Consider the following 25,499-nt stretch of genomic DNA (forward strand, 5'->3'; position numbering starts at 1 on the left):
TTTACTTCTGTGTGGAGGAGCGATTTCTTCCTGGTGCCTGGCTTTAGCAGAGGGCTTCGTGACCAGGAATTCTGTTCCTTCTTTGTGCTAAACCATGGAGCTGAGTTGTGGTCCTCATTTGGCTTATGATTGGCTTGACAGGCTCTGGTGTGTTCCCTCTTTCATCCCTTGCCAGTGTAAGGGTCCCTAAACAGGATGAGTTCAGTTGCTGGAGAATCTCCTCTATAGCACCACATCAGCCTGTGGTAACCATAAACTGCCTCTTACTTGGTAGAAATTTGAAAATAAATACTTTAGCTAAATATTTCTTCAGCTTTCAGTAATAACCCACAGTTGTTTGAATTACCCTCCCAGGATCTGGAAATCGGTGTGAAATAACCATCTTTTCCTTCACTCTCTGGTGAAGTACACGGTACCAGCGTACTGATGACAAAATTCCCTGCTGCAGGGCAGGGAAGAAAAGGCCGGGACAGGAGCAGGGCAGAGTGAGCTCCGAGGGGAGCAGTGCTACTGTGCCTGCCCGCACGGTGTGTGTTCCTGCCCCTCACCTTCCCAGGGCTCATTGGGAAATCGGTACTCTCCTGCCTGCTGGAAATCAGAGCTCAGGCCTCGTGCAGCTTCACCGGTGACAGGGAGATAAAGCCCTGGCAGCGGCAGGGGAGAGCGCTGCCCGGCACGCTCCGGGCCCGGGTATCTGCCCCGCTCGTCCCGGTGTGTCCTCGCTGTGGAACACAGCCGGGATGGGGCTGTGGCTGTGTGCTGGCTGCGGGCTTCTCATGTTCCTGACATCCCATGTCCTTCTCACTGCTCTGTGTCCGGCCAGGTCCTGGCAGCAAGTGCAAAATAGGCCCCGTCCCGGTTCTTTTGTGTGTCCTGATGTGGGTTATTTTCTGTGCTTTTTAAGGAAATAGTTCTCTATTGACTTTTTAGTGTAATATAAAGTTGAATGAATGGTATTTTTCTTAAGGCATTGCTGTGTTTTGTAGCCTTAGGCTTTTAATACGTTTCCAAGCAGGGTTTGGTGGGGGTGGCTGCAGACAGAATCGCTGAGCTCTCCAGATGAACGGATGTCACGCCTTGGTCAGTTATGCCTGTCCCAGTTTGCTTTGCAGATTCATCTTAATGGTTTCTTTCTCTTGCTTCTGAATGGGTGCTGTTATAGAACAGCTTGAGTAAGAAACCAGAGGCCAGGCCGCGTGGACTGGGAAGGATGCAGCCCGTGTCACGGGGCTCCGGGAGCCTCACGGGGCCGCTCGTCCTCTGCCCCAGCCCGGAGCAGCCTCGGGCGCTCACCCCGTGATCTTCAGGCGCTGAGTGCTGCGGAAAGGCCTGGGGATGATCCCATGGGAGCTGCTCCTGCCTGGCGTCAGTGGGAATTACCGGGGGGAGCATCTCCCCTCCGCTGTCCGGGCCTGTAAATTCCCGGGAAGGGTCTGGGAACGGGGGCTCCCACCGGCCCGAGGCTGGGAATCACCGGGGACTCGGGGAACGGGCCCATCCCCGTGTCCCGGGCGTATTTTCGCCGTCCGGTGCCCGTCCCCCTATGTCCGCCCGGCCCCGCGGCGGACGCGGCCCCGGCAGTGGCTGCCACGTCCCGGGCCGGGCGGGCGGGGCGGCGGCGAGGCGGCCAATGGCGGGCGCGGCCCGGGGCGGGGCGGGCCGGGGCCTGCGCCGGGCCTGGCGCGAGGGGCGCGGCCCCGGCGCCACAGACAGCGCGGCTGCGGAGCGGGACGCACCATGTGCGGTGAGCACCGGGCCGGGGGCACGGCGGGGCCCGGGCCGGCCCCGAGCCGGCGGGAGGAACCGCCCGGCCGGGCGCTGTGAGGCCGCAGCGCGGCCCCGGCCGGGCGGGGATGGAGGGTGAGAGGCGGCCCGGCCCCGTTATCCCAATAACGCGCGGGGGCGGCTCGCACCGTGCTAGCGACTGAAAGGGCGAATTGTTGCCAGTCTGCCGGGGATGTGGCGGCAGCGGACAAAGGGCCGGTGTCCCGGGCTGTGCTGGCGGGGTCGGCTCGATGCTGCCGGGGACAGACACGCTGCCCGGGCCCGGGGAATCCCGCTGTGGCTGCCGCTGGCACGGGAGCCCCGGTGCGCGGCAGGGACGGGTAGGACGGGGCGCTCCTGTGCCGTGGCTCTGGTCCTATCGCAGTCACCACTCCCACCCCGGGTGCCAGCGGTGTTGATGTTTACTAGGCGTTACAGCTCCCGGTAATTTGTTTGCCGCAGGTCGGTCCGGCCTGGCCCGGCTGTGCCGGGACTGTGCCCCAAGCCCGGCGTGAGCTCCGGCCGGGGCTGATCTGGTTCTGGTTCTCCTCTCGCCGCCGTGCCTTGCACTCCGCTTCCCGTGGCAATAGAGCCACCCAGCCCCATCCTTTCACTCAGGAATGTCATTTATCCTTTTTCTTCCTCTTCCTATCCCGTCGTCTTCATGTTTTTCCATGGAAATTTATGCAACACCGATCTGTTGGATTTCCCTATCTTCTTTCCACACTACCTTATTTCTTTTCCTGCCTGTATTTTTGTGTGCAGAATTATGCTCTCAGCGAGACTGTGGGTTTTACACTTAGTGTGCAAGTTGCCATTTCTCTCATTGTTTCTGTGGGATAGAACCGGCATTACCTTCAAGCTGTCAAGTTGTGGCGTGCTGTGGAGAATCAGTCAGAGATTCATACCTCAGCTCACGTTTAACACCGTGTTAATTCGTGTTGAAAGTACAAAGCGGTGCAAAGCTAAGAATAGAAATGATAATTATTATTATAAATAGCTTGCTGCAAGAATGGGGATGGTTTTGGTGCCTCGAGCTTGCCTTATTTGAGGTCCGGCCTTTGAAATGTGCAGTATTAACATTCTGCTCTTTGTCTTTTCTGTCGTGGTAAGAACCCTGAAAACACTGGGCAGTTGTGTTCAGGATTTAACGTATTTTTCCCCTTTTTGATAAAAGTTAAGTTCTTCTTGGATACTGAAACATTTTATGGGTAGAGTGGGAAAAGCACTGGGGGTTATTGTCTCTGAGTGTTGCTCTGGGAGTCGAGGATGTGTCCTGGAGTGACAGTGGCTTGTCTCTCCTCAGCGAAGGAAACCTGATGGTTTGGCTGGAGCAGAGGGCCCTGATTTCCCAGGCTGTGGCAGCTGCGGGGCCTGGTGTGGTGTTTGAGCCCTCAGATACAACGTTTGTCATGGAATTGTAGGTGGGGATGGATAAACATGGCTTTTAACCTGGTGGGTGCCCATCTGCGTTCAGAATTTTATCCAATTCACTTCACACAGAGAGGTAGTTGTTGAGATGAGTTTTAAAAGAAAGAAATGTGACAGTGCTGCTATTGTTACCTGAATTCTCAGATACCTCAGTCTGTGATACTGAAGGGAAAGCTTCAGCAGCTGCCAGACTGGAATTATCAACACAGTGTTTTCAACCTGATGTTCATCTTTGTGACCTTACCAAGTCCCTGTTCTGATGGGCTTGTGCTGCTGGACAGGTAAAGGAAAGGAGCCTCAAAGTCCAGTGCCTTGGTGCCTGCTATGGATACTGTTTAGGTGTGCTGGGGGTTTGTTTCTAATAATGTTAGACGCTTGTCTGTTAGACACTTGCAATTTGAACTCCTGGCCAGCTATGAGGTGGGTGTGCTTTGGTCCAAATGCACCAAACCTGTTCAATGAAATAACTCAGGAAACAGGTTTGTCAAGGTAGCCAGGCTGCACAGACCATTCTGTAAATCAGTAAACCTGTCCTATGGCATGGCTGGTTTTAATGACAAAAAGGGATTGCAGAATTCAGATCTTGGATTGTGGAATTCAGGTCTTGGTTTACTAGTGGTTACTGAAGATAAAAATGGGCTTAGGAGAGACTGCCGTTTCTAGTTCTGGGGTTATGTGTATGGCAGTGGGGACATGCAGCCCTTGCACATCTGTTCCACCTCGCTGTACCTGGTGTCTGCTTTGGAGTGGAGCATGGAGCAGTGGCTGTGGCCCAGAGGGAGTCCCTGGAATTGCTGCTCTGGTTGTTTATTTTTAGCTAGAGAGGGAGCTGTGGGCGTGGGCAGCGAGAGAAGTGTCCAGTGAATCCCCACGGAGTGGATATTGTTCTGTTTTACTTTTTTCCCAGCCTGGAGGTGATGAATTGAGTGTCAGCTGTCCCCTGGGCAGCTCCCAGACATAATAGTGATAGCAAGCTTGGGCCTGACCTTGTGCTCCTCAGACTGGGCAGGAAGAGGGATGTTTTGGGATGCAGGGACTGGCACCTCCCTGCAGGGCAACAGCAACAAGAGCTCCTCCAGTGGGGCTGAGCAGCAATTCTGGGATAAAGGATTCCTTGGAATTGCCAGGTGGATGTACTGATAGCAAGGTCTATGGAAATGAGTTAAGAGTAATAGGAAAAGGAATTTGGAAGTAAACCCAGCCTTAAAGCTTTTCTACTTTTGTAGGAAAAGGATTACAAGAAGCAATTCCTTCACGTATCCTGAGATATTTATCATTTACCTGGAAGGGGTGATTCATTTCATTTGCCTGTGAACGTGCCATGAAATTAAGGAACCTGAGCTGCAAAAAAGTTCACAGGGCAAATAAAGTTCTCAGAAAAAGTATTGTGACTGTCAGCTTTAGAAATCAATAATGTCCATTTGTTGAAAATGTTACTCTGTTAAAATTACCAGCTCTTTATAGGGAATTATTTATGTCGCTGATGTTAAGAAGGCCCAGGATTTATGCTTGAGTATTAAAAATCAGCTCTGTGAGGGAGTTGTGTTTTAGAAGCAGCTGAATGCCTGTTCTGGTGGTTCTCCAGGTAAGGTGTTTATCACAAACCTGCAAGAAAGGAAATGTTTCATATTCTAGATTATATTCCTCAAAGTATTTCACTTGAGAGAAATGCACAGAGAACTTATTATTATGGATCTTAGTGTGATTCAAGAGTTGTCTGATAAGCTGACATGCTTTGAATTGGCCTGTGTCAGGTTAGTAGCTGAAGCGTTTCATTGTGCTATGAAGTGTCACTGCTGTTCTGATTCTGAATTGCATTGGTGTTGAGTGCTGAGGTGTGTCAGTGTGTTCTAGACAGGGGTGTTGTGTTTTCTAAGGCTGCCAGGTAGGAATTCCTGCAGTGTCCTTGCTGCTTGGCTCTTGCAGCTGGGAATTCACAATTACCAGTGCTGGACGAGAAGGAAGTTCCCAGGGTTGGTTTTTTGTGTCATGCGTATTTCACCTCAAACAATGCCAGCTCAGGGTACCTCAAGGCTGAGTGATTAAATGTCATTATAGATCTTGGTTTTCTGGAGTGCTTCCTGGTGCAGGCTCCTTCTGCAGTGTTACAGAGTTTTATATGTGACATTTTTGCTGGAAGCATTGTGTGGAGGGGCATCTAAAAGTGCACTGAAACCAAAACTCCTTTTCGGAGGGCCTGAAACTCCTGGTGGGCTGGTTTGGGGAACATTCTGCTCAAGGTTTTCACATTTTCAGCACCTGACATCCAGGCTGGTGGTGCACCACGTGGGACCCTGATGGAGCTCCTTGGATTTGCCTTGGGGAAATGGAGTAAATTTTGCCTTGAGGAAATGAGGGATGGAATTCCATCTCAACCAACGTTTCCATTGAGTGATTCCAAAGAACTGTGACTCTGAAGATGGAGAAATTGTCTCTTCTGAGACGGCTCCTGACAAAGCTCTGCGCACTGGATGTCTTCTCGTGTCTCGAGCTGTGTCCATTGGTTTGAATATCAGCTCAGGGAGGGAGAGAGCAAGGCTTGAACAGGGCACTGTGGCTCGGGGGAAAACCTGTCCCTGGTGTGGGACAAAGGCCTGGGCTGAGCTGGGACGTGGAATTGGGGAACTGAACTTAAAATTGGGGAACTGAACTTAAAATTGGAAGTGCTTACAGGGTATGATTGCTCAGGTATTCCTGGATGGTCTGTTTTCCACATGGGGATTCAAACTTACCCCAGCTGTGAAGTATTACATCACTACAGGATGTTTATAAAAGGGAAAATGAAACTCATTTGTAAATATTTCCAATAAATGAAGTTTGTTTACACAAAGTTCATCATGATAAGTATCACAAATGGGTGAGAAGCCTTCAAATACTGAATTTTAGCGTGCAAAGTCATGCATTTAGGAAGACTTGTGTTCTTTTACAGGGGCCTTATTGTCTCAGTTTTTACTTTAATGATATGTCATTTATGCATATTCTATTTTTATTTCATTTTTTCCTGTTTTCTCCAAGGTGAGTTTTAAAGGTCCCTGTCTTTACTTGCCTTCTCATTTGTAAAATGTATAGCTCACAGATGAGTTCTTAGAATTTGATTTTCCCAGTGGCATCTCTGTTATCATCGTAGCTATTTTCCTCTCAGGATCTAAAAGCTGAACTGAATCAAAACTGAATCTACTAGGGTCTGTTTTTTGGAAGACCATGTCCCTATTTCACAGCATTATTTGTTTGTATTTGTGTCTTTTTCTGGTTTCATTAGTTTTTATGGTCTCTGTTTTCTGAGAAGCACTGAATTCCTTGGGTTCTTTTTTTTGGGAGGATTGCTTTTTTTTGGTTTTTTTTTGTGGCATTCTCTTAGTGTTGGATTCAGGCTTTTTTTACACAGGCCTCATGAATAATCTTAATATACTTGTGCTGTAATTAATAGCTGTTTCCAGTGTCTGAGACAAATGCCAAGTTGGCTCCTTTCTGGATGGGTGTTTGGTGTTTGTTTGCAGTACAGACAGGGATAAACACTCTGGTTTTCCCTCTCCTCCCAGCTGGGCCACCCCTCCCTGTGGGGAGGCCACTGCTGCTCTGTGCCCATTTTGTTCTGCACTGCCAGCATCTGGGATCTGGGAAGAGGAGTCAGAATTTGGGCTGTTGGTTGGGGTATTTTTAGTTCAGGTATGACTGAACTTGCTGAAAGCTCCGGAGAAAACAACGTCTCAAGTCACTGTGTGTTTTGGGTTCAGATTTAACAAAGGTGTCCCAAGTCAGCCCTTCTGGAGGGAGCCAGTTTTTGGGTCAGAATAAGCTGCAATCCTTGTGCCAAAAGCCATCCCGTGGTCGTGGAGCATTCCCTGACACCCTTTATCCATTTATCCCTGGAATCCCATGGTCCTGGAACATTCCCTGACAACCTTTATCCCTGCCATCCCTTGTTCCCAGTCCATTCCCTCACACCCCTCATCCCTGCCATCCCATGGAAACAATTCCTCTTCCTTTGCAACCTACAGGAAAAAGCTCCATTAGTTTGGGAGTCTTAGTTTGCATGAGTGAAATGATTTTTTACTTCGTCTGTGGAAGGAACTTGGAAGAAGCTTTTGGAGGAAGAGCTCCTTTCCGTGGTGGTTTTTTAGCCCCAATTTAGGGAACCGCGACTTTTTCACCTGCAGGGATGAGTTTCCTGCACCCTGTGTTGTCTCCTGACAGCTCATCCTGTTGTGTAGGTCCACCTTACAGGGGAATCCCTTCTCCTGTCCTGCTGGGTTGCTTTCAGTTTTTTGGGCAGTTTTGATCTCTTGGCTGTCAGCAATGTGTCTGCTGAGCCTTGGTTGGGGCAGGCAGAGCTGGGAGTGCAGTGGGAGCTTCCTGCAGGCACAGAGGCTGCTGCAGGGGGAGCCTGGTGCTCACACAGAGCTCCCCCAGCTGTGATTTTGGTGTGAGATGATTCTCTTTTTTCCCGCACAGGCATCTTTGCTTACCTGAATTACCATGTGCCCCGCACGAGGCGGGAGATCCTGGAGACCCTCATCAAGGGGCTGCAGCGCCTGGAGTACCGGGGCTACGACTCTGCAGGTACCTGCCGGAGCTCTTGGCAATCTGGGCTTGAGCTCATGCCTTTCCTGTGACTGTCAATGCTTTCTACCACCTCTGCTTTTGAACACAGACAGCATGTGCCTGTGGTCAGAGGTTTGGATTCATTTCAATATACAAATTTCTATAAGCATTCTTGATTCTTTTTCCTAAGGCTTTTAAAAATACTGCGAAGGTGATAGGAGGAAAACTTAGTTCTAATCTAAGGAGTTTCTTGCCTTTATGTGACAGGCCAGCTTTTGGAGAAAAAGGGCTCAGGAAGAATCAAAAAGGGCAGAATTTGTTTACATAAAATACTGTAATGACTTCTGCACTTGACCCTCTTTCTCCATGTTCCACGGTGCGGTTTAGGTGTGGGACTGGACGGCGGAAATGACAAAGACTGGGAAGCCAATGCTTGCAAAATCCACATTATCAAACAGACGGGGAAAGTGAAGGCTCTAGATGAAGAGGTTCACAGTAGGTATCTCCCTTTCCTTCTCTCACCTAGTTTGTGTTTTGAATATCACCCGTTTTACCCACAAACACGAATTTCCAAGTAACTTGTGTGTAAAGAGCCAGAGGTGTAAACGCTCAGAGATGAGCTGTGAAGATCATCCCTGTGATCCTGGTGATCCTGTGACTGCTGATGTGAAGTTACAGAGGAATCCTAATTTTTCCAAGACAAATGAGTTGCATCCTACTAAAGTAAAATAGACCCGAAATACATCGTGGGAAACAGATTCCAAAAAGAAAAACTCCAGAACAAACAACCAAAAAACTCCTTGAAATAGGGATAGAGGAATTAGCAGGAGATAATTACCAAGACCTAGAGCTTGGGCAGAAGGAGAGATGCTGTAGGAACCTCCCCTGCTGGGTTTTGAATGTTCCCATGCAAGGCTTGTCCCGGCCAGAGCCGTCCCTCCCCTGGGGCTGGGCTCTGCAGTAGCTCCAGGAGGGCACTGGTGTGTGTCACTGTCACACTGGTGGGACTGCAGGCACCCAGAGCTTCTGCATCTCTTTCTGCTTCTTTCCTTTCCCTTTATTTAAACCTTAATTCATTAAATCTGAGCTCAATGCAAAGATGCACAAAGTTGTTGGGAGTTTAATACAGGCTGTGTGAGGGCGGGGAGATGCTTTTCAGAGCAGTCAGGATCTCACATTCAGAAGCTGCTGTGTTGGTGTAATTCAAGTGTTTTTAACCCATTCTTGTGTTCACCTGAGCTGCAGAGTGCTGAGTGACCCAGAGGGAGGTTGGTCAGTCTAATCTTAGTGTGGAGCCAGAAAGCCCAGACGAGTTGGGGTGTGTGGTACAGAAATAGCAGATGGACAGATGGTTCCTAAAGGGAGGTTTGTCTGTTTTAAGAAACAGAATACACAGTTTTCAAGAGACTGTGGAAACATTTGTGGAGTAAGAGGAGTATTTTTTTCCAAGAAATATTCATGCTTGTGGCAGACTTTGGAGAGACAGGGGTTAGGGATGCATGAATAACCGTGGTGGTGTGCAGGCTCAGCCACAGGTGACAGGATGGCAAGGAGCACCCCTGAGGTGCTCAGGGTTAGATTCTTCCTTAAAGGTTACTTTTTGTTTTGGAGGAGCGATGAATGCAGGGCTGTTCTCTGTATGCATCTGCCCTGCCCTGAAACCCCTTGAGGTTTTGGTCAGCCTTTGATGATCCTAAAGGTCTTTTCCAACCTTGACAACTCTGTGATTCTGTGTCCTGTGGGATTTGGTGGCCCTGTCAGCATTGCTGTCCTGACCTGGGGTATGGACAACCCCTCAGGACTAAAACTTTCTGCTGCAGAGCAACAGGACATGGACCTGGACATCGAGTTTGACGTTCACCTGGGGATTGCCCACACGCGCTGGGCCACGCACGGCGAGCCCAAGCCCGTGAACAGCCACCCTCAGCGCTCGGACAAGAACAATGGTCAGTGCCTTCCTCAGCTCCCTCAGCCCCTGGAGCCTCGGGGAGTGCTCCTGTCCCCTCTGTGTCCGGGGAGGGGGGGGCTGGATTTAGGCACTGGGCTCGTTCGGGCCTTGGTGCTGAGCCCAGCTGTGGTGAAGCCACAGGGCTTGGTTTGGCTTCCAGCCACGGGGAAGTGAGGGATCCCAGGGCTCCCAGGAGGGCTGGGGTGGGTGCCCAGGGCTGGGCTGGGTGTGTGGGCAGAGAGCAAGGAGGAGAAGACAGAACGAAATGAGATGGTGAGAATTTCCTGTTCTTTGGAATGGAATTTCATGAACTTTTTGCCCCGAATCCCTGCTGTAGGGAAGGGGGTTGGTGTGCCTGTGGCTGTCACAGTGTGGGCTGTGCTGGCTATGCCCGCCCAGGGAACAGCAATGCTCATTGTTCATTGCTCCTAGCAGGATGGAAGCTGCCAAGTGCTCAGGTGCCTCCAGGGGCTTTGCAGGGTCTGGGTAGCCCTGGTGCCTCTCAGGTCACTTTTATACCCCCCACCCCATGCCATGCCAGAGGGCAGATCAGGGAGTGGCAACAGGAGGTGAAATGTGCTTTATTCTGCTGAGAGCCTGTCCCTCAGTGACATGAGTGGGTTCTGCTGCCAGGCTGGAGCTGGCACGGGGCTGAGTAGGGCCTTTCCTCTGTCCCCAGAGTTCATCGTCATCCACAATGGCATCATCACCAACTACAAGGACCTGCAGAAATTCCTGGTGAGTGACCCCTGGGGGGGTGAGACCCTCCCTCCTTTCCCACTCCCCTTTGCTCTCACACCCTTCCCAGCTCACTCCCCCTCTTGTATTCTCACTCTCATTTCCCATTTACATTCCACACTCGCCCTATTCCTTCACTCACATTGCTCCACTCACTCCTAACTCGTCTCTGACAGTGATTTCCCCACTCACATTTCCTCTTACCTCCATTCATGTTCCCACACTCATATTTTTTCACTCCCACCCATATTTGCACTCCCACTCCTTCCTTTGCATTCACAGACTCTCCCATTGTGTGAGTATATTCTCACATTTACATCCCCCGTTCCCTCCCTACCTCATTCCCACTCCCCTCATTCTCCCACTCATGACATTCACACTCACCACCCTGCTCACATCCCCAACTTCCACTCCCTCCTCATCCCCCACTCATTCTCCCACTGAGACTTTCCCACTCAAACCCCCTCCTTTTGTCCCTCCTACCCCGACTCCCCCTCACATTCTCACACTCACTTCTTTACTCTCACACTCCCACTCACTGCCCTCTCCTCCTCTCCTCATATTCTTGCAATTCAAAAGGCAGGAGGGCTGGAAGGAAAGTGTGGAAAGAGGAGAAAAAGAAGGAAAAAAAAGAAAGGCAGGGAGGTAAAAGGAAGAGGAAAAGCAGAGCAAAGGATGGGAGAAAAGAGGGAAAAAGAATAAGAAAACCTGCAGTATGAAACGGTAAAAGGAAAGGAAAGACACAGAGGTGGGAAAGTAAAAGGAGGAAAAAGGAAAGGCAAGTAAAAGCAAAGATGAGGGAAGAAGGCAGGAGCAAGGAAAAGGAAAAGCATGAGAAAAAGAGGGGAGAAAAACGTAAAGGCAAGGTGAAGGAAAGGCAGTACTAAAACCAAGAAGAAAGAAAGGAAAGGTGGGAAGGAAGGAAGGGGAGGAGGGCAAAGCAAGGTGGAAGGGGAGGCAGAGGGCTGGTCACCCACACGGGCTGTCCCTGCAGGAGAGCAAGGGCTACGACTTCGAGTCGGAGACGGACACGGAGAGCATTGTCAAGCTGGTCAAGTACATGTACGACAACCGCGACAGCGACGACATCAGCTTCTCCACGCTGGTGGAGAGGGTCATCCAGCAGCTGGTAATGCTCGGAGGGACAGACAGCCCAGCCCAAAATAACCCCTGCAGCACCGGCTGTGCCACTGCTGCAGGATGCTCGTGCTAAGGCATGGCTTTGTCTCCCCCGCCCCTGACTATTCATCTCGGGTGTTCTGTTTTCTTCAACACTTGTCAGTATTCATCTGGGAAATGTCTCAGTCCTTGGCCAGCACCTGGAGGCTGCCAGCCCCTGGCTGGGGTGGTGACAGCAGGGTGGGAGCTGGCCTGCAATAGTCTGTGCTGCTTCCAGGCCTTCCCAAAGCTCCTGCTTTGGATTGCTGCTGACCCCTGGTGGGAGCTGCTCTGCCTCCACTGCCTGGTTGTGTGCAGAAGCAGGATCCACCACAGTTCACTTTCACCCCACAGCACCTGCTTCAGCTGGGTTTTCATGGTTCACCTGCCAGGAGCTGTTGTAGCAGCAAGCCAAGAACTCGTGTTGCTGGCAGGTTGTGACACCTCACCTGATCAAACACCCTCAAGTTTCTTTTAGCAGAAGTTTCTTCCAGTGCTGCTTTTAGCAGATCTTTGCCTCTCACTGTACCCTGACCTAAAGCAGAAGCCACTTGGATAACCAAGGGAGTCTGAGTGTCTCTCCAGGGGTTCAGGAGAATCATTCAGTGGTTGAAGATGTGCTGCCAGGCTCAGGGGAGGGATGTCCTTCCAGGATGGGGCTGGAGCTAATAGGTGGTTCTGGAAACATCTGTGAGACCTCTTTGTCTGTTCTGTGTCCACAGAAACACAGGACCAGTTTCTGTGCTGGGAACACTGAAACAGTGCCTGGGCCTCAGCTGAAGGGATAAACAGTTTGTTGCTCTTGTTGCAGGAAGGTGCTTTTGCCCTTGTGTTCAAGAGTGTTCATTACCCTGGACAGGCAGTTGGTACCAGGTGAGTGTTGTCATGGGAGGGAACATTCTTGCACCCTGTCACTTGTTTTTGTGCCCCCAAGTTAGAAGATTGAGTAGAGATTGTTCTCATCACACTGTATATACTGGGGAGAGGGTGGTTGTTGTTTTTAATTTCCTTTCTCTTGTTTTCCATCTATCATAACAGAAAGTTCCCAGAAATATTTTGGAAATTTCTTATTGACCAGCTGTACCACATCTGGTCTAGAACAGCTTTGTTTTGGTATCCTCTGGTTATGATTTGAAAGGAGATGATTTTACCTTTTCCTTTGTGCTTGCTCTTGTGGCAGCACTTGGACAAGTCCTCCACTTGGCCTGGAATTTAGGCCAGCCTCGTGTTCAGGTTTCCTATCCCACTTTTAAACACCAGAATCAGCTGGGGTGGTCTCACTGGAGTGGAACTTCAGTCCCCAAACCTGTTTGTAGGAATGTTCAGTGAGGAACAGTCCCTGGTTCAGGTGTGCAGTGACTCTGGAGAAGTTTGTCTAACCTTGATGCAGGTTCCTCTCGTGTTCTTTATCCCGTGATTCTTTCCGTGTTTGCAGCAGCAGCAGCTGCTCAGGAGGCTCTGGCTGTGCCCTGATGCAGCTGAGCTGCTGCTAGGGGGCCGGACCCATGGGTGGGGGTGTCCCCAAGAGCTGAGGCTGTCCTGTGTCCCTGTCCCTGCAGGCGAGGCAGCCCCCTGCTCATCGGTGTGCGCAGCGAGCACAAGCTCTCCACTGACCACATCCCCATCCTGTACCGCACAGGTGAGTGAGGAGCAGCTCCCCTGGGGCCCCAGGGCCTGGGCACACCCAGCTCACACCCAGCTGTGTACAGCTGGAAATCGGAAATGAAACCATTGTGAGAGATGTTTTTTTAAAAGCAGGCTTTTAACCACGTGTTCTACCCACTATGTGCCTCAAGTTGGCCTCTAGTGTTGTAATCAAAGCTTTAATGTCCAGTTACTGCAAGGAAAATACATCTTAGTGTAGTAGAATAAAGTATAGTCATGGAGTAGTTTGGGATGGAAGGCACCTTTAAGTCCATCTTGTTCCAGCCCCCTGCCGTAGGCAGGGACACCTCCCACTGCCCCAGGGTGCTCCAAGTCCTGTCCAGCTTGGCCTTGGGCACTGCCAGGGGTGTTGGAATAGTTCAGTATAATCAATTAAACAGTACAGTTGAACTGCAGTCTCTATTCTGTGTGTGGCATGTTGGCATTTGTGAGCCTGGTGGTTTTCAAGAACAAAGATGAGAGGGCTTGGCACTGTCAGAGACCTTGCCAATCCCTTGGCACTGTCACAGGCCTTGCCAGTCCCTTGGCACCATCAGACCTTGCCAGTCCCTTGGCACTGTCACAGGCCTTGCCACTGTCACAGACCCTGTCTCTGCCACCCCACGTCATTTTTAGAAGCTGTTACCCTTCGTGGGACAATGTTCATGTTGTCTGTCCATCCTGCTCTCACACATGTTCTACCACCACAGACACCCTTGAAGATAAAAAGTGACCAAGGATTACTCTGTATTTCACTGTTGTCAGAGGAGTCTGAGCCTGTTCAGTCCCTGGGACGTGGACTTGTTCTGAGCATTGCAGGGATCCAAGGAATTGCTGCCCTGTCCTGCTGCTTCCTAACAGTAGTTGCTGATCCCCTGCTGCAAGAACCAGTCCCAGAAGCTTTGCCTTTTGATTGGATAATTAGCACTAATATTAATGTATTCATGTAATGCTGTATTTTTTTACTGATTATCTCAAGTTTGGTTTTTTTTTTTTTTCCAATTGCACTTCCAGCTGTACCATCTATGGATCATTCTTTTGATGGAATATCCATAAAAATGGAGGAAGGTGCCTACCAGAGAAAAGCTAACACTTGAAATTTCAGACAAATCCTCCAGTTCCTTAGGAAAGGAATTACAAATGGGGCCAAGATGCATTGTGTTTTTAATATGTGGTTATTGCTTTCCATGTAGTAAAGTGAAACTCGTGGGAGAATCAAAATTCCTTCTTGATCAGAAACACCACGAGCAACACACAGGAAAATCCACTCATCCCATTTCAAATACTGGGACATAATGCTCAGCATATGTGTAAAAACTGATGACAGTGCAGGTTGTACTGAGTGTTTCTGCAGCTCTGGCTACAGAAGGAAACTGTGTTTCCTTAAAAATAGCAATTACCTTAAAAATAAACCCCTAAAACAGGAGGCTGCTGCTAACCCTAGTGCATGCAAGCACTGCCCAAAATTCCTTCTGGAGTTTGGGTTGTCAGAGCTGTGTCTTCCCCTGACTATGGTGTGAGTTTGAGCTGCAGCCTCTGGTGGCAGCTCAGAGGTTGGCCTGAGGCTGGGACTTCCTTCCTCTCTTCATTTATTAGGGGAACCATATGTTACTCACTTGAAGTGCTTCAAAGCCAAGCCATCACATGATGGGATGAACCAAGCTCACATCTGAAGCAGGAGAGCCCTTTTCTGTGAGGGGGAGATTCTGTTTGAATCTGTAGAATCTGTAATGATCTGCAGAATCTGTAATGCAGGAAAGCAATGAAACATAATAAAGCCAATGCAGGGAAATGCTCTATTTTGAGAAACCAAATTTGCATGTTCTGATCAGGTCTGGGTTCTTCTGTGGGGAGTGGCCACTAACAGCTCTGCTCTGTCCCTTCTCAACACCAAATCAGTCTGTCCTGTCTCCACCACAAAGGCATTGTTTTCCTCATTGACTGACTTCATACCTGAACTGGAAAGCTCTAAATCACTGGCTGAGCGATTTTTCACTGAGTATCAACATGAAAGCAGTATTTTTCCTTTACATTTTCATCTGCAGAAATGGAAGTCAGAACACCACGAGCTTTACTTGCATCACTGAATCAGATCAGTGTCTAGTAGGTGAAACAACATCAGGATTGTGGAATAAATATAGAATGGAGTAACTTCAGTGTTACTGTTCTTCAGCAATAGTCCCATTTTGGGAGATAAGCTGATTAATCCACCCCCACCCTCCCTATACCCTGCACGATGACTGGCAAATAATTTTGCTGGAGGCTGGTGCTGAGCAGTAGGTGTTGGGTGCCTCATCTGCATCCCTGGTGAGCTTCACCGCTAAGATGCAGTTTGGAGGAGGATGAGACAGTATTGGGAATTGCCAGAGTACTCTAGACAGGATCCTTGGTGAAACACTGAACTTCTAGGACAGATTTTCCCAAAGCTGACTCTCAGTCCTGTGTCCTCCAGCCCCCATGGATACCTCCCTGGCAGCAGCAAAGGTCTGCTTTTCTGATCAGGATGAGGTGCCTGTGTTTGGTAGTGTGGGAACAGGGCCGAGCTCTTAATCCTGGATTTCCTGAGCAGTGAGCTCAGACAGACAGAAATAGGTTTGGGTTCTACCTGCTTGAGGAGCAGGGTGGGCACACAGATGACAGCTCTGAAAGAATTTCCCCAGTGCTGAGAGTAACAGACCAAGAACAGTGCTGCTCCATTTCTGAGGGCTCAGGAGAGTCTCACCAGAGAGGAAGATGGGAGAAATTTAAAATGATCAGCAGGGCAGGTTTAATGGGGAAATGTGGGGAAGTGTGGCTGCTCCTAAAGCACCTTGAATTCTCTGCCAGTGGAGCCACACAAAACTTTTCCTGATGTTTTTCTCTAAACTTCAAACTGCACTGATGATGCAGACTTCTTAAAAAGCAATAAAACTCTTGCAAAACCAACTGAGGATGGGCACAGAAGCACAAGTGCTGCTGTTCTGTTTGCTGTGCCCACCTGCAGGCAGAAAAATAATGCTTCATGTTGGTACTGTGCCTTGGGGCCTCAGCTGGGTGTCACCTGTGCCCAGGTGTGTCACCTGGGCACCCCTGACCCTCCTGTCTCCTAGGGAAAGACAAGAAGGGGAGCTGCAACCTGTCCCGAGTGGACAGCACCACCTGCCTCTTCCCCGTGGAGGAGAAAGCTGTGGAATATTACTTTGCTTCTGATGCCAGGTAGGCTTTTCCAGCACCTCTGGTGTATGTAGAAATATCCTGTTAGAAGCTTTCTTGAACAAGAGGTGGGGAGGCTCTGGTTTCTTTGTGAATAAAGTAAATTGTGTGCATGTGGCCATTACTTTAAAAATACCAACCAAAACAGAGGTTCTGTTGAAGTAATGAACACTGGCCTTGGAATAGTGTTAACGTTCTTCAGGCTCATCTGTTGGTAGGATTTCCTAGTGTTAGGGAACCTGAGAGAGTACTGACCTAGATTAGCAGATGCTAATTATGAGGAGAATTGTGTTGATTCTCCAGGGATCTCTGCACACATGCAATTCCTTCATCATCAAAGGTGGTATATTAAAAGGAGTAAGGAGAGACCAGCAGTCTTAGCAGTGTTTTTGGGATTCTGTGGTTCAAGAGAAATGAGTGCTTGCTCCAGGAATGTAAAAATACGGCTGTGGTTGACTCTGCATCAAAGAATTGTGGAGACTGTCAGGACACCTCGATGTATTCTGGTTTTAGAGCTTTTCAGTGACACTCCAGGGAGTGCTGCTGAGCAGATCTCACATGCTTTAACAGGGGACAAAGCTGTCCCTGTTTTTACAGATGGGCAAAATGAGGGACAGGGAGGGACAGTGGCTTATCCCTCGGAAAAGCTCGGAAGGAACCTGTTCCTGTATTTGAGCAGCCTGTGCCCCAGGGCAAAACCCTGCCCTCCTAGCTGCAGCCAGATCCCACTGCTGCACATGCTGCTTTGTCTGAGCAGTGCAGAGCTTCTCCTCAGAGAGGCCCTGAAATCAATGGTGAGCTGGGTGGCAAAAATCCAGTTCCACCGGCAGCTGTGCTTGACAGGAATGGCCCGACTGTAACAGAGGAGGAAATTCTCGGCTCCAGAGCTGTGTGTGGGGTGATGGGGAGGGCTGCGCTCCCCAGAGCAGGCTGTGATGTGCCCTGTGTCCCCACAGTGCTGTCATCGAGCACACCAACCGCGTGATCTTCCTGGAGGACGACGACGTGGCGGCCGTGGTGGACGGGCGTCTGTCCATCCACCGCGTCAAGCGCACGGCCGGGGACCACCCGGGCCGGGCCGTGCAGACCCTGCAGATGGAGCTGCAGCAGATCATGAAGGGTGGGTGAAACACTCTGGAACTCGTGAGAAATGAGAGTTCTAAAGTGGGTGTGCATTTATTCAGCGCTGAGGTGCATGGGGGATACCTCCTCCCAAAGCACGGGCACCGAAACTTCAAACTACTAAAAGCCTAGGATTACGCAATATACATAATGCATATTCATGTTATAGCCCCGCCTAGTCCCGCCTACTCTCGCTTCGTATTCAAATGAACCAAAAGTTCTTTTGCATTTGCACCTCCCCGACTCAGGCGTTGTCGGGGGTCTCTGATGAAGGCTTCCAAACTCTTCATCGCACTTGAACTTTTCAGCTTTGTCTCTGGAGCATGAGTTTTAGCCCTTTGGGCACATTCCAGACCTTCAGATTAGTTCTTAGTGGTTTAAGGTTTTGGACTTACCACCTATCACTGGTAGCCTTGCACCCCTCACCTTGTTTGCAAATCCTGGCTCCGTTTATCACAAAGCAGTCTGCCTCTCCTCTCGATCTTTGCAAGCATAGTAAATGTCAGGCATTCCTCATTGTCTTGGTTTTTGATGAACTCTTCAGTTCCCTGCGTCAAGAGCTGCTGAGGGCACCTGGGGGCTGCCTCAGGGTGGGAGTCACCTGCTGCCATCCCCGCCCCAGTGGTGACAGGCTCTGCTTGCTGCAGCTGTAGCATCTCCAGGGACAGAGGTGCCACAGCCTGGCCTGGTGCTGTGTCACCCTCATGGGGAAACAACTCCTTACATGTCATATGTTGTAATAAATCAGCTGGGCCTGCATTTTCTTAGTGCAGAAAAGTCAATTCTTTATTCACGTAACTAATTTTACATAATTTTCACAGACCTCGTGTGTAACACCATTTGGCTATAGTAGTTTTATTACTACCTCATTCATTGGTCAGAAGGTGATTTTGGGTGTACCTGAGCTAAGGTTCAGGTGTTTACATTTTTCCTTTATGGGTTCTCATGGAACAGATCTCATGTTTATGCAGGTGCTACTTGTTTTCTCCCTCAGAATAGGCTGTTGTGTTGAAGAACTCTCATTCCCAACATTGCTTTGCCTGGGAACTTGCAAGCTGCACTTAGAAGTGACAGGCTAGCTTTGGCAATCTAGCAGAGCAAGGCCTGATTTCATAAGGCCTTTCTTTTCATAAGGCATATCTTTTACTTGTCTGCAGCATAGTAGGGCTTTCCCTCTAATCATTGACACCTTACTGAGAATTGTGGGGCTGAAGGTTTTGCCTCTTGCTTGGAGCCATCTGATTTTTCTAAGACTGTTCCCTCATAAACTTGCCAGTCTGGATCTGCCCTTCACTGACACCTTCCAGAAACTTGAATCAAGTTCTCATCATGAGCTGATATTTTGCAGAAAAAGTAGTATCAGTTTAATAAGCTTTGGCTGGTCCAAGCTTTTCCCTATCCCTATATACTCAGGAAAAATGGCAATTGCCAGGAGGTAATTTAAATTTAAGTTACCATCAGGTAAAGTGTTCTAATCTGTTTTCTGTCTTTCTTCATAGGTAACTTCAGCTCGTTCATGCAGAAGGAAATATTTGAACAGCCAGAATCTGTTGTTAATACAATGAGAGGAAGGGTCAACTTTGATGACTACACTGGTAATTAAGCTTGGGCCCCTCTCACTCCTGACAGCTCAGTATCCAGTAGTTACTCAGGGTGGCTACAGGGCAGGAAGTGGCTACAGGTGATGGAGACCCTGCTGGTATGAGATGAAGTGTGTGTCAGAGCCTCCAGAATTCCATATGCTGGTGGAAGGTCCCATTTTATGATGTTTTTTGGCACAGTGGGTGGTGGGGATGGTAACGTGCTGTTAGCACCAGTGATCTTGGGAACTTCTTTACTTTGCCACCCTGATCTTGCTCTCTGGTCTTGCTCACAGTGAACCTGGGTGGGCTGAAGGATCACATCAAGGAGATCCAGAGGTGTCGGCGTTTGATCCTCATCGCCTGTGGCACGAGTTACCACGCAGGAGTGGCAGTGAGTGCTGGGCTCTGGAGCCTGGGCTGGCCTCAGTGCCAGAATCAGAGAGTGGGATGGGCTGCAAGGACCTTAAAACCCATCAGTGCCACTCCTGCCACGGGCAGGGACACTTTTCACTGTCCCAGGTTGCTCCCAGCCCTGTCCAGCCTGGCCTTGGACACTGCCAGGGATCCAAGGGCAGCTACAGCTTCTCTGGGCACCCTGTGCCAGGGCCTCCTCACCCTCTCAGGAAGAGTTTTGTCCTAATAATCTCATCCAGGTCTACCCTTTGTCAGTTTAAAGCCATTCCCCTTTGTCCTGCCACTCCATCCCTTGTCCCAAATCCCTCTTCAGCTGTCTTGGAGCTCCTTCAGGCACTGGCAGAGGCTCTGAGGTCTCCCTGGAGAGTGCATGGAGCGTGCCAAGCAGATTAAGGATTGATTTCAGGTTAGGGATTGATTCTTGCCCTTAATCAGGTTAAGAGTAAGCAAGTGCACACAGGTGAATGAAGAAAGACCCCTGTGAAAGTTGCAAACTCTAGACTCAGTTCACAGCAACAGCAGGAGGAAATAAAAGCTGATGAAGCTGAACTTGGGGAAGTGGTTCCTGTGACTTCCATGGCTGTGGAAAACAAAAGCTGCTCTGTTAAGAAAGGCAGCTGGCAGGGGAGGGACAATGCAGGAGCAGAATGCCAACGGGCTGCCAGGAGCCAGGTGGGGTCCAGGCTCGGCCTGGATGCAGGGGGGTGGTGGTTTGAGTTTTTCAGGCTGCAGTCTGATGCACACACAGGACATCCAGCATTGCATAATTTATATGAAGGGTTATATAATAAGTGAGCCTTACTGAAGAAAAATCTGCATTTGAGGGAGGAGTTGGCCTCACAGGCTGGTGGTGCCAAGGAAGGCAAGGTTGCTTCTCCCAGCGCTTGTTGGTGACGTGAGTGTGGTCAATACTGAGTAATTAAAGTATAATCCAGCACTGAGTTTCATACAGGGTTTTAACAGTAATATTTTCCAGTGTGGCAGCTAGAAAGCTTTTTTTGTGCAAATCCCTGTTTTTATAACCATGATGTAATAGCTGATTGCTGCCCTTCCTTGTGCCAGACCCGCCAGGTGCTGGAAGAGCTGACTGAGTTACCTGTCATGGTGGAGCTGGCCAGTGACTTCCTGGACAGGAACACCCCTGTGTTCAGGGATGATGTCTGCTTTTTCCTCAGCCAGTCAGGTACGGGCTCCCCTCCCACCCCTCACTCCCTGCTGCCCAAAATTGAGGGAGGAGGCAGCAGGGCCCAGGCTGGTGCCTGTCTATGGGACTGTGTGTGATGTGAGTGAGGGAGCACACTTAGGTTCCAGGGCTGGCAGCACCAGGGAGGTTCTGCTCCCTCCCTCTCCAGCTGCTGCAGGGCTCCTGGGGCTGACAGAAGTTTTGTTTCCTTGCTCTGCATCAATCAACAGACTGCAGAGTGCTGCTGAGCTGGGGAGGAAGGCAGCTCCAGTGTTCTCTGGAACAGTTTGAGTTCTCTAGTTAAAGCACCACGATATGGTGGATTGGAGCCACAGAAGAAATGAAACTCTCTGACATTAATAACAAAAAATCCAACTAACTTGGAATGGAGTGGGAGATAATTTATATGAGGTACTTCATATTTTCAAGGACAACTGTGATACAAAACCACTTTTTTTCCCCCTTAGTTGCATTTCAGGTTTTCATGGCTGATCTTCAGCTGGGACACTAAAACCAGTCAGCACTTTGTCTCCACAGGTTAAAACACCCTTTTGGGAGCAATTTTTTTCTTCTCTGTAGTGACTTTTTTCTTCTCAGTACCAAGTGTCTCAGAATATCCTCTCTGTGAGGGGCTCAGGGTCAGGTTCTCCCTCGGGTTTTTGTGTCCCTTAGAGCCAGTCCTGTCCCAGTCTAACAGGGAGCACTCCTGAGGGCACAAAAGGGGCTCCATCTTTCCCTGAAGTGTTGGATGTGGCAAACTAACAAAGATTTCCCTAGAACCTGAGTTTGCTCATCAGGCAGTGCAAACCCAAAGTAAACAGTGAGCTCAAATAACTTGCTCCCCCCACCCATAAATCTGTTTTTAGAGTAGAGTCCCACCCTGCACTTCTGGCTTTGAGTGGAGCACTGTGCAGGACAGGTTTGGGCACTAAGGAGAAAGGCACTGATCTCACCTGTGGGGTTTTACCCTTTCCTGTCATCTCGCACGTGCAGGAGTGCCCGGAACTGTGTCCTTTCAGGACTAAAGCAAACTGGTGACACGAGCTGCAAGGCACAGCAGCTTCCATTCACAGCCCATCTCTGGAGCTCAGCCCATGAGCAGCTCAAGACATCCCTGGAATGTTTTCCCCCCTACCTCCCTGCCCAGATGAATTTTTATTAACCAGGAAAACGAATGAATTTGATTTTTGTTAAAGGGATAACGCTTGAACTGCCTTTTTTCAAACCATAGCAGAACACTGGCTTTTCCTTACAGCAAAGACTGCAGATGGGTTTTGTGTTTTGTGGGTGTCACTGCCCTGTGGTTAGGGTTGAGACTCAGTGTGCTGGGGCTGAAGTGGCTGCTGACACCTCTGTGGCTTGCAGGGAGCACAAACCCCAGGGCTCTGGTTGGGGAGTTTGTGCATTTCCCACCTGCAGTGGCAGCAGCGCTGAGCACCTATCCTTGTGCTCCCTGTGTTCCCTTTGTTCCCTGTGGTTCTTTGTGTTCTCTGTGCTTCCCTGTGTGTGTGTTCTCTGTGTTTCCGTGTGTTCTCTGTGTTTCCGTGTGCTCCCCTCTGCTCTCCTGTGTGTGTTCCCTGTGTGTGTTCCTGTGTTCCTGTGCTCCAGGGGAGACAGCAGACACTCTGATGTGCCTTCGGTACTGCAAGGAGAGGGGAGCCCTGACCGTGGGCATCACCAACACCGTGGGCAGCTCCATCTCCCGCGAGACCGACTGCGGCGTGCACATCAATGCAGGCCCCGAGATCGGCGTGGCCAGCACCAAGGTAGGCACAGCCCAAGCCCTCCCTGCTCTATGGGGCTGTTCCTGCTCTGGAACCCCTCGTTGGCTGTGACAGAGCCCCCTGCTTACCTGCTGCTGCTGCTGGCTGTGCAGCTACAGACCAGCAGCACCCTGACTTCTCTGTCCTGCAGCTTGCAGAGGGCTTTTGTTTGGGGTTCCTTAGAAAAATTAAATAATCGAAGGAAACTGCATTAAACATTGAAAACAAATGGGTCTCAGAGGGAATGATTCTCTAAGAGGCCAGAATTCTCTTTGCCATTGTTTGTCTCGAGGTGCAGGCTCAGTTTAAACTAAGGTCAGAGATGAAAAACGAAATTAATAGACAAGATAATGGAAACTTTGTCTGCATGTAACTCCCTCACTCTCTCTGCTTTACCAAAGAAAATGGGATATTAAAACTGTACTTTTAACAAATGTTGGAATGGTCTTTTACAGAAACCTACTATTTGTGTCCAGGTAACAGGATTATTCTGGCAGTGTGAGATACAGTAACTTACTTTGCTGCCTTTCATTTTGGTGAAGTGCTTCTGCATGGTGAAATCTGCTTTGGTTTAGTTATATTTAGAGGCGAGATGATGTCAATCTGTTACATAAATTCAGCCAAAAACCACATTTGAGTTTAATAGTTCATTGGGGAATTTGATCATGGAAAATTCGTGAGTCTCTTACAAGAAACTCTTGAACGAGCTGTTTGTCCCTGTTGTTTTCACGTGGCCAACAAGTTACAGTTTGGAGATAAATGGCATTTTTTCTCTGGTGATATGGGGTGTTACCAAAGCTGTGCATATATGAAATAAAAACTTGAAAAGTTTCTGCCCTGAGGTTGCCCAGAACTTCCTTTTGAGAATATTCTAAACAGCCCAGGCATGTTAATGTGGCTGCTGGGTACTGTGGACTTCTGCGGCCTCCAGCTGCACGAAGCAGAGCAGCTCCCATTCCACAGCAGACTCCTGCAGGCAGCATCACTGCAGCTTTTCTGGGTTCCTTCAAAGCCACTTCAATTTCCTCCAGTGCAGCCACATGAAAGTTTGTCTGGTCATTGCTTAGGAAGGGACAAAAATATCCACACCTTGATCTTACCTCTGCATGACTTCAGTGCCAGGCTGGCCCCAAGCCCTTTTCATAACTTCTGTCTTGCAAAGACCTCAGAGGCCAAACTGAAGCTGCTATTGCAGTGTCCCTCAGGTGTCCCTGTGACCAGACCTGCCCTGGTATGAGCCCTCCTGTCACCTGTCTGTGCAGGGATTGTCCCCGAAGACAAGAACAGCTCTTACAGACAGGGGAAGAATTCAGGAGAGTCTGTTCTTGAAGAAGGCAGGTGGGAAATCACAGCTGCCTTTGTGTTCCCTGAGTGTGGTCCAAAAAAATCCCAGCTGGTTGAGATTCGTTGTCATGGGCTTCCACTAAACATCTCCAGTCAGTGCCCTGCTCCTCTCTAGTCCTCTCAGGAGTCACTTGCAGTAAAGGAGGACCTGGGCATGGTCACAAAATAGAGTTTAGCAGTCACCAGGAAAGCTCAGAATAGAAAACCTTGGTTGTTGTGTCTTAATCTCCTGGAGCATGAGGAGATCATCACGTGTCCCCATTGACATGTGCCCAAGTGACATTTGCCTCGTGAGCCCACGTTCATTTTCGCTTCTTACTTGGAATCAAAGCTTCCACTTGGAGTCACGTTGAGAGCAAGGGCACAGCTGGGCTGAGGATTTCACTGTTTGTGCAGCAGTGACATTTCTTGTGCCCCACACCAGGCCTACACCAGCCAGTTCGTGTCCCTGGTGATGTTTGCCCTGATGATGTGTGACGACAGGATCTCCATGCAGGAGCGGCGCAAGGAGATCATGAGGGGGCTCAAGGGGCTGCCAGGTGGGACCCTGGTCTTGAGGGGGGGCCAGCAGGGCTGGGGGAGCTCAGCAGGGCTGGGGGGGCCCAGCAGGGCTGGACCCTGGGCTGGACCCTGGGCTGGGGGAGCTCAGCAGGGCTGGACTTGCAGGGAGGGGCTGGGGGGGTCAGGAGGGTGGTGAGGCTGTCACCATTCCTTGTAGCCACCTTCCCTCAGGTGTCTCCAGGCCACCAAACTGGAGCAGGAAATCTGAGCTGTGTGAGTGAGGGGTGCAGTGTGAGGCACACACGTGAGCACACTCAATCTGAGTTCTTCCCTTTCCCTCTAGACTTGATTAAAGAAGTGCTGAGCATGGATGATGAGATCCAGAAGCTGGCCACAGAGCTGTACCATCAGAAGTCTGTCCTCATCATGGGACGTGGCTACCACTACGCCACGTGTCTGGAGGGAGCGTTGGTAAGATTTCTTTTTTTAAAGCTGACTCAGACACAGCCACAGACTTCAGACCTGAGCAACATCTGGCTCCAGGTGCAGCTGTAAGTGCAGCCATGCTCTGGTGTGTTGGCCAGCACTGAGTTAAATGGAAGGCCCTGGCACAGGGTGCCCAGGGAAGCTGTGTCTGCCCCTGGATACCTGGAAGTGCCCAAGGCCAGGCTGGGCAGGGCTTGGAGCAGCCTGGGATGGTGGAAGGTGTCCATGCCCACTGGGACTGGATGGGTCTCAAGGTCCCTTTCCACCCAAACTGTGCCATGATTACAACTGTCTGAAAGTCACTGTGACAGTGCTGAGGCTGCTGCAGTGGGTTGGAAGGGTGTATTTTCCGTGTTCACACTGGGAATGCTTTACTAGACAAACTGAGCACCCTAATAAATGGAAAATGGAAAATAAATGGAGCTTGTACTTTCCAAACCCACATATTGCAGTTTTTGCATTTGAGGAGGTTGCTGTTGTTCCCAGTGCTGTGTCCCCACTGCCATGCAAATGTATTCTCTTTGCCTTTGCCTGCCCAGTCAGGCTGGGAGGGTGGCTGTGCTGTGGCTGTGGTGGCTGATGGCGAGTTCTAAGGGCTCTGGTGCTTTGGTGGCACAGCTGGAAGTGTTGGTGGCTGCAAACAGCCCAGCTCAGGGTCACTGCTTGCATCTGGGTTTTTGGATCGA

The 25,499-nt window shown here is 49.9% G+C and overlaps 1 protein-coding gene across 4 annotated transcripts in view; it reads left to right on the forward strand.

Annotated features, from left to right (window-relative positions):
* Positions 1-1,328: 1,328 nt before the first annotated feature.
* The window catches only part of GFPT1 (glutamine--fructose-6-phosphate transaminase 1), a 32,884-nt gene continuing 8,713 nt past the window's right edge, over positions 1,329-25,499 (forward strand). For 2 of the 4 annotated variants that reach the window (XM_088179906.1, XM_088179905.1), the window contains exons 1-16: positions 1,329-1,365; positions 7,648-7,755; positions 8,125-8,232; positions 9,558-9,683; positions 10,365-10,423; positions 11,418-11,552; positions 12,393-12,454; positions 13,141-13,220; positions 16,315-16,420; positions 17,374-17,537; positions 19,039-19,134; positions 19,416-19,513; positions 20,599-20,719; positions 22,328-22,485; positions 24,251-24,365; positions 24,671-24,798. In XM_088179906.1, coding sequence (XP_088036032.1) covers positions 1,344-1,365; positions 7,648-7,755; positions 8,125-8,232; positions 9,558-9,683; positions 10,365-10,423; positions 11,418-11,552; positions 12,393-12,454; positions 13,141-13,220; positions 16,315-16,420; positions 17,374-17,537; positions 19,039-19,134; positions 19,416-19,513; positions 20,599-20,719; positions 22,328-22,485; positions 24,251-24,365; positions 24,671-24,798 — 1,686 coding nt within the window. In that variant the 5' untranslated portion in view covers positions 1,329-1,343. Of the gene's footprint in view, positions 1,366-1,624; positions 1,745-7,647; positions 7,756-8,124; positions 8,233-9,557; positions 9,684-10,364; positions 10,424-11,417; positions 11,553-12,392; positions 12,455-13,140; positions 13,221-16,314; positions 16,421-17,373; positions 17,538-19,038; positions 19,135-19,415; positions 19,514-20,598; positions 20,720-22,327; positions 22,486-24,250; positions 24,366-24,670; positions 24,799-25,499 lie in introns of those variants that run through there. The other 2 variants (XM_014891379.2, XM_088179907.1) reach the window with 2 other exon arrangements.

This window comes from Sturnus vulgaris, chromosome 28, assembly GCF_052056855.1.
Source record: "Sturnus vulgaris isolate bStuVul1 chromosome 28, bStuVul1.hap1, whole genome shotgun sequence".
NCBI classification, from domain to species: Eukaryota; Metazoa; Chordata; class Aves; order Passeriformes; family Sturnidae; genus Sturnus; species Sturnus vulgaris.